Genomic DNA, 9,115 nt, shown 5'->3' with positions numbered 1-9,115 from the left:
CTTTGATTTATTTATTTTTTTTAAGTTTTAGATCTTGGGTTAGTGGCACTTTGTAACTATTGCTCAAATATGTGTACTTCTTCATCATAGTAGTATATTAATGCTTTCAATTATGGATCATAATTATTCATTTAGTGGGCCTGGTTATAAGATTTGGAATACTTGCATCGGACAACAATGGTATAAATAAATATGACATGAAGAGACATAGGGCATCACATACAAACATCGAGTATTCATTGTATATATCTCATTATCTCTTTGAATTCATTATAAACTATAAATTGGTCTTAGATGTTTGGATCACTATTAATTCATACTCACTAAAAATATAAAGATTACTTAAGACAAAAAGCTTCGATGAATTATTTACAATATGGAGATCAAGATTGATGATGACATGTAATGTAGGTTTTTTTACTAAATTACTTTCCAAACAAGCCTTGGAAATTCCTTGCAGCAAGATGAGACATTTATATTTTACGAGGAGTTTCAAATTCAAAATAATATCTATCTTTTGAGAAGATTTTAAGAATTTTATCTCATAAAAAATTGATAGGAACGGGTCCCAAATACTCTGTATGATCTGGTAGAGTTAAATATAATTAAATAAATATGAATATGATAAGATAAATAATCATATTCAAAATAAATAAATTTTTGTTTTTAATTTCTATCTCAATTTTTTTTTTTTTGGATATTAATGGACCAGTAATAAGGTATCATTAAAGAAAGAGTTCCACTTGTATTTAGTCCTCTATTTTTTTCACAAGACATACATGAATGAATCATGATGGTCTTCCATTAGATTTCATGTAGATTGCTGTCACTTACGATATTGTTACGGTACTCACAATCTAACAGGCGTTCCTCGATTCGATAGAGACACTAACGGATGTAGGTCTTAAGAATTGATCTATTTATGCTTGACAGCTTGTTCTTATGATAATCCAAAAAGACTAGCAACTAACGATTAAATTGCAACGGAATGGTATTATCAGTTATTATGATCAAACAGTATAGTTAATCTAATTCCCGTTGGTCCTTTTTAATTAGTATGTACCGATTCAAAATTTTCACATATTTCTAGTTGCCTTAAACTAAAATTATCTCTAACTTTTTTTTTTTAGAAAATAAAGGAAATAGTTATGAGCTTCTGTAATAATATAAAAGAGTTACTACACATACAATATTTATTTTTTTTAAGTATTAAGATATATTTTTTGGATAACCGTGTTTTCTTTGTTTTTTGTTTTTACAGTAAATAACTTCTTTTAGGAGGAAATAGTGAGTAGTTTTCATAAACATGCATTAAGTAACTTTGGGTTTCTAAGTAAAGCTACAATACTAATTTTTCAAAAACCATTTTTATATTACAATTTTACGACTATAATTTTCAACAAAATTTTAAAATAGTTTTTAAAGCAATTTTTGGGCAAAGCTACTGCACAAATGATATGATTTCTTTAAAAAACACTAACAACTTTTAATTGAAATTATTTATGAAGATGTTTAACTATTTATAAATAAAATTAGTTTAATAAATATGATTTTTTTAATAAATAAAATAAAATGAAATTTATATGATGAAATTTGAAGTAAATAAAGTATTTTCTTGCTATGCTCCAGATATTGCAGGGACTATGATTTTGGATCAGAGTCATAATCAACTTAAGAAAAATATAAATTCCTTTGGGATAATGGAGGGACTATGATTTTACAAAATCTGTAATGGAGAATCCAACAAGTTCCATGCTTCAAGGTTGATTGTTATACTAAGTTCACTCTTAACACCATTTAATTCTGATTCATTAGCTTAAAATATTTAAACTTTAAGTTAGTTAATAGAAATACAACCAGCCAAATCTTAATCCAACTCCAATGTGGGAAATAAATGGGGATGTTACATTCATACAATTTTAAGTATTTATCTATAATATAATTAGCCTAAAAATTGATTTATTTTTTATTATTAAAAAAATATTTATTAATGCTTTGAATGAATTTTTGATACAGGTGGAATAATTCAAATAAGTTTATATTGTTTAACATAGAATTTTTTACTTTCATGCCGGCATTTATTCTTTGGGTTAACAGCATCATGAAGAAGACATCTTTCACTTGCATCTTTGTCTCCATCTCCACAAAAAATATACTTTCAATCCATAAAGAAAGATGAAACACACGCATAAATTCCATCACAATATTAAGTGTTACATGCGTTGGCAAATCGAACCGCCTTTAGACCGCTGACTCACTGACAATGCCATGTAACTTCAAAGGTAATAGATCAAACCACATGACTCATCTATGAAACCTCCCACCGCTAAGAAACTACACAGACATCATACGCTTGCTAACTCGGAAAACGAAGCATAAGCTTGCGGCCGATGGATCGATGAGCACAAGGTGAACTGGACTGGACGAGAGAGACGCAAGCTCAGGTGCGTGCGTCCATGGCCAGAATGGTGCTCAAGTTCATGGGGTTCATGTACTCGTTGGATCCCGTCATGAACTGGCCCACGATGATCCGGTTGGCTTTCTCGGTAGGATGGTATGCATCCCAAAACGCATAGATGTTCCTGTTGGGGCAGAGATTCGAGAGAACCGTGCACAGACCCAGTCCGTTGTAAGGTCCTTGACCGCAGCATGCCACCTTCGATGTGACGAAGCCTGCCAAATCAAACACATGCATGATCAGTACTACAGCTTGAGTGTTGTTGGTCTTCAGATGATGAACACCGCACTAGACTTGGCTTTTCTCTTTGATTACCATATGCTGCGGGGTCGGATATGAAGTCCATGTGCATCTTGTAGGCATTGACGGCAACGAAGACGTCGTCGCCATATTGGCTGTTGAGTTCGCTCATGAGCTGCACCAGCTGGGGGTTGTACAGGTCTGGGACGCGTTGCATCTCCGGGTCACATGCGCCCGACCTGCTCCTCGTCGCTAGTATAGCAGGCACGCAACCCAGTGGCCCGATTCCGGTGACCAGGAATCGTCGGCAACCCAGATCGTAGAGCTTCTGCATTGTCACAACGACAGAAACTTAGAGGGAGGGAGGAAGGGAGAGAGCGAAAGGTTGCATACATACCATGAGGATCTTCTTGTACTCCGAGATGAGATAACGGATGTAATCAGGCAGGGAGAACTCTCGAGATCTGACAGAGTAAGGCACGAGGTAATAGTTGTTGACGAAGTCATTTCCTCCCAGTGTTATCAGAACCAGTCCCTCGTTGACGAGCTTCTTCGTCGGTTCCGCACCGATCAAGGAGCTTAGCCTCCCCTGGTACTGCTCGAAGTAATGCAGCTGCTTGTTGATCCTAATTATGTTGGCCTGCAAACACATACACACACGCACACACACGAGCGCGCACATCAGTGACCACTGAAGTGGATCCCTCCTCGTCGACTGCGAGACGAGACTCACAAACTGGAAGCCGGTGTCGTTGAGAATCCCGATCCCTGCCGACGCGAAATTTGCACCCACCAGAAGCTTCTCTCCGTCGAGCTGAGGGCTCAAGTATGGCAACGTGGGTTCAGCTCCGAGGTATTCACCTGATGAGACACACCGGAGAAATTATAGAGAGATGAGAGGACCGAGTTTTGGATGTGCATGCACTCGGGATGAGTGTGAGCATGGAGAAGACGACTTAACTGACAATGTCGGGGACATTCTTCGCGTTAGAGAATCGGCCTGTAGCACGGTGAGATGGGGTGTCGATGCCGTACGGAGGTTCATCGGCTCGTGCTGTGGTTGCCAAGTAGTTGTTGTTGCCATTGTCGACCAGGGAGTCCCCAAACACAAAGAAAGCACGAGTTGCCAAGGACGACGATGGCAGTGTCCCTGCTGCAACTAGGCTGAGGAGGAGGGCGAAGAGAAGACCTCGGGACTCGGCCATGGTCGTGGAGGACTGATGTGCGAAGTTGAGGCTGAAGAGCACGGGGGGTGGATGGCTTTATACAGGATGAGCCAAGGGCTCGTTTCACCTTCCCCTGCCAACTAGTAAAGGTCATGGAGGAGGACGACAGGGACCGCCGTGGCCCTGAAAGCCTAAATTGATTCACTCCATCTACTCCTTCGAGTGTTTGGTAGACGCTTTTACTGCTGCACCTTCCGCTCTACAACGTATACATACACATAGTTTGGTATTTGATGATCAATTCATGTGAGATCGGTGGCAGCATATCTATTGATGATGAGAATGACACTCGATAGTCTAATCCACATTCAAATTAAGCATCAACATCAGGGGTCATGGGGATCATACAGTGACGTCTAATATGCTCTAGCTTGAATTGTCTCATGGCAGATTGACTGACTCTCTCTTGTGAACTTAGCGACAGCGTCCCGTATTGATGATGAGAATGACGTTTAAGATCGTATTCCACGTGCAAACTACGTTCGGTTGTTGCCATCCGAATCCTATCCATATTGATGTTATCACTTTGGACTCAAACCAAAGTTCTAAGTGGATTCTGAAATATATATATATATATATATATATATATATATATATATATATATATATATATATATATATATATATATATATATATATATATATATATATATATATATATATATAACATTACTGATGGATTAGTAATTACATAAAGAAATATTTTATTTATTGATGATATTATTTTAACTGATGAGAACTTAATAAATTTGATTCGAAACTTGAGTTACAGAAATAAACCTCCAAAACTAAAAAATTATAGTTATAATATAATTATAGTTAAAATATATCTAAATAAAAGTAAGATTATATATAAAATATATATGTTTTTAAAAAATAAGAGAAAAAAACTAACTAAAAAAAATAGTTAAGATTGATGGACAAAAAAGTTGGTAGAATTTATTTAATAAATTTCAATATTTTTTGTAAGTTGATGATTTCTTTTAGTAATTTATAGTATGCCCAACGTTTATACGTGTCCATCAAGTGTGTAACCTTGTTTCAGCAAAAAAAGTTTGGTGGGTCAATAAGGTCAACTCCTAATTTGGCTAAGATTATAGGATTAAAACTATAGCTGTCTTTTGCAGGAAAATAAAATGTAGCAGTTCATACTGAAATTAAACTCGGGAGAATAAACTCTAAATTGCATCGGTAGATAGATGATTTAAGGGAAAAATTTTCTGGAATTTTGCGGGTCATATATTAAGGGCATGGATAAGCATTCGCTTACTTCCACTTCTCTTGTTCAATTACTACTCAAAGATAGATTTTTGTGAGTAGTAGCATAGTCGCTATGGGGTATATATATATATATATATATATATATATATATATATATATATATATAAGCATGTCATAGTGCATGATATATAAAAATAAAGCATGATTCTCAATAACATATCTCTCTGTTGGAGTTGTCTCCCTCTCTCTCTCTCTCTCTCTCTCTCTCTCTCTCTACATTTTTCTCTGTTCTCTCTCTTTTGTTCTGTCTCTTGGAGGGCTTCTTCACTTGAAACATTGTGCTCGATCTGAGATAAAGATCCTATCTATCAATTTGGTATCACGGATAGATTGTTCCTTAGATTTGTAGTTTGAAATTGCAGATTTTGGTATCACAGACCGAATATAACCAAAATAGCGTTGTAGTTAGGTGACTCTATATCATCAATGTGAACCTCGATGAGAGGATGTTTTAGTCCCTAAATTACTCTCACAAGTGACCAGCATCAGATTAATTGATTCACTATGTAGGCTTACTGGTCTCCAACAACGACTCAAATTTAAAGAGATAATGTGAGTGATGGATCAAATTTCCACCACAATCACTTAATTCCTATCTGCCACATATGGAAAAAGAAAAGAAAAAGTCAATGGTGATTACTCTTCAAACCTTGGGATCTCGTCATTTAATTGGTACGCTTCTTGTTTGTGTGCTTTGGCTGTAGGTTTATATGCAGCATGCATCGATTCTGCTTTGGTCCAGGACGTACGTACTGGTGGAGAACAATACGATGCTGAACAAGTCTGATGTCGATGATACCTTTACAGCCATTAACACTTCCTGATCTCAGTTCTCCCCGGCTTCCCATGCCGAAGGTTGCATCTACTGCAACCCATGTCAAATCTCAAATAGCGACAACGTCAGAGATGTCACCAACTTCTTCCTGGCAGTAACGAAGCTGTCAAAGCGAGAAAGATAAATAAGATAGAACCTCAGGGTTCTATGTCTAAATCTAAGGAGATGAAGCCACCTTTCCAATACGATCCCACATCTTTCACCTATCAGAATAGTGTAGGACCACATGGTAGATAATTTGCAGAGAATACCCGACACTCTCATCTGCCGTCTCTCCCTTCAGCTGTGCCTTCGACAGTGTGTTTTATCCTTGCACATCATCACGGCACCTTCAGTACGTGCGTGGGCAGTAACGAGCTTGATATGATCGTGGTAACATGGATGATGGTGGGATGGACTACTCTCATCTGCCATCTCTCCCTTCAGCTGTGCCTTCGACAGTGTGTTTTATCCTTGTACATCATCACGGCACCTTCAGTACGTGCGTGGGCAGTAACGAGCTTGATATGATCGTGGTAACATGGTTGATGGTGGGATGGACTATTAAAGACTCCCTTGATTTCTTTTCATATGAATAGTTCATGCACCGACTTGTCTCCTCGATGTAGGAGGCATGAAAGAATTTACCATCTCAACGGTACGTGATCAAAACTTCAGATCCACACCTCCACCTTTCCGGTTATTTAATACCAATGTCTTTTGCGTTCTGCGATCAGCTCATGCCCGCCTTCACTGCAGACTACACTTGCCTATGACTTTCACAGCTTTTGCTCTTTGTTTGGATTCATATCACGTTGGTGAAATCTCAAGTACCATCCACTGTTATGTTCGGATTCATATCACTTTTGGTGGATTCATTGCCTCCAACTTAGATGCCGTTTGGAAGAGAACGAACAGCTTGTACTGATCGCAAAGAATCCACAAGAAAAAGCATCATCATAAGCAGCCATGCCTTGTTATAAAAGGCTTGAGCTGTTCCAGCGACTGAAACCCTAACCCTAGTCATCTAACTCATAAAGAAGCAACAGTAGGAGATGAAGAAGACTCCTTCCTCCGTCCGTCAATCATCTCTATCGAACTGCGCAGTTCTTACATGTAGATAGTAAAGACTTTTCTTGGTGAGGCAATGGGGGACTTTAATGTTCCTCCATCAAATGATCAGCTCTCACCAATCACTATAACTTTGCTGGTGATCGTGGAGCCAGTTTTACAAGTCTGGTTGGTAACAGCCTGTGCAGTATGGGGGGGAAGGTTGCATGTGCTGTTTGATCACTCGCAGAGAGAGAGAGAGAGATAGATGAATGGGTGGGCGAACAAATGTTGTGGCAGTAATGCACCAACTACCCCAACTGTAAGTTCAAGCTAGTGAACCCTCGTTGTACTCACCTTGAACTCAAACTAGAAGAAAAAGAATGAAAAGTTACATTGTGGCACCATTGAGACCTAAAGAGACGTAAATGTCCAGCTCATTGTCACTTCAATAGTTCCTTTGATCTTTATTTTTGTTTCCTAAATTTGAAGGCAGGATCGGATCTACGATTACTTTTTCAACATCCAATAATTCTACTAGATTACTTTTAAAATCATAAACTATATTTTGTAGTAGGTGATAAGACTAATATTTCAAGTCAATTAAAACTCCAGATGTAAAGCTCTGTCACTGCCATGTCAATGTGAACTATAGAAAAGAGAATATGTCAATATGAGCTATAGAAAAGAGAATATTTTTGGAGATGCTCCTTTTTCTAAGCGTAGGAGCTTCTCAGGTTATCTAATTGCTGAATTGAGTGTCTAAGTAACTATGTTGGGTGTACACCGCATGCTAGTTTCGTAGGGAACTCTTTACGACGTGAGAGATTCAAATTTATCTCAAAAGATTAATCACCGCCTTTGGAGATTTGATTCATCTGACTATGGCACTAATAACCAAAAAATATATATATTTATCCTTTCATACCTAATAAATATTATATGCTATCCTAAAAGTTCAAAAAAAAAAAAAGCAATATTATGAAATCACTGATATATATATATATATATATATGTATATATGTATATGTATATATATATATATATATATATATATGTGTGTATATATATATATATATATATATATATATATATATATATATATATATATATATATGTGTGTGTATATATATATACATATGTATATGTATATATATATATATGTATATGTATATAAATATATATATATATATATATATGTCACATCCTGAATTTTTTATTTATTTATTTATTTATTTCCACACAGGCCAAATAGATAAACATCACTTTATTCATCATCTATAACCATTTATTATAATTCATTTATTCATCAAATTACAAATAGAAAAGTAAACATAGTGATGTTAACTTCAAGAGTCATCCTAGTGGCTCTACCTAGCGGTAGAGGAAGGTCCGCTCTCCATTGGAATCCGATTTAGTAGAGGGAGGCTGCTATGAAAATAAAAAACAAAGAAAATTCAGCAACGCTGAGTAGGAACCCCAAAAGTCAAATCAAGATAAATACATGACCAAAATTCAATCAATCATCCCATTGGCGTATATCAAATACCCGAAGGAGCACTCCCCCAACAGCGGATGGAGAGACTTTATCTTACGGGATGAGTTTGTGTTCTCCCAACATCGGATGGAGGCAAACTCATATCACACTCCCAACAGCGGATGGAGTGGTGTCCCACACCCGCCAAAGTGGGGACACGTTCCTCCCAACAGCGGATGGAGGAACCGTCCAACCGCCACGTCTGACGGCCCGCTAATCCCCGAAGGGAATCGCCCTACCTGCCCTTGGCAGGGAAATAACATAATCTCACACTAGTCATATCCATATAGGGATGAAATAACACATTTAAACATTTCTTTCAAATAACATCAATACCAAATAATACAAATTAGCCCTCAATTGACTTGAACTCTAGTTCAATTGATCCAATTGAACTCAATTTACTAGGACCTAACTGAACCGATCTCTAATCCTTATTTAACTGGTCTAGAACCACCCTAGACTAGTATAATTTGGATTAGATTAAGTTCAATTTAGGTTAAACTAAC

The 9,115-nt window shown here is 37.0% G+C and overlaps 1 protein-coding gene across 1 annotated transcript; it reads right to left on the bottom strand.

The window, feature by feature from the left end:
• Positions 1-2,166: 2,166 nt before the first annotated feature.
• Positions 2,167-3,940, bottom strand: LOC135637747 (GDSL esterase/lipase At5g33370-like). Its single transcript, XM_065150510.1, has 5 exons — positions 3,660-3,940; positions 3,432-3,559; positions 3,096-3,338; positions 2,774-3,026; positions 2,167-2,673 (listed from the first exon to the last, which is right to left on the bottom strand). Exons 1-5 carry the CDS (start codon positions 3,901-3,903, stop codon positions 2,441-2,443), a joined length of 1,101 nt encoding a protein of 366 aa, XP_065006582.1. The 5' UTR covers positions 3,904-3,940; the 3' UTR covers positions 2,167-2,440.
• Positions 3,941-9,115: the final 5,175 nt, after the last annotated feature.

The sequence above is a fragment of the Musa acuminata genome, chromosome BXJ3-5 (assembly GCF_036884655.1).
Source record: "Musa acuminata AAA Group cultivar baxijiao chromosome BXJ3-5, Cavendish_Baxijiao_AAA, whole genome shotgun sequence".
Lineage (NCBI taxonomy): Eukaryota > Viridiplantae > Streptophyta > Magnoliopsida > Zingiberales > Musaceae > Musa > Musa acuminata.
This window is presented reverse-complemented; position numbering and strand designations above follow the sequence as displayed.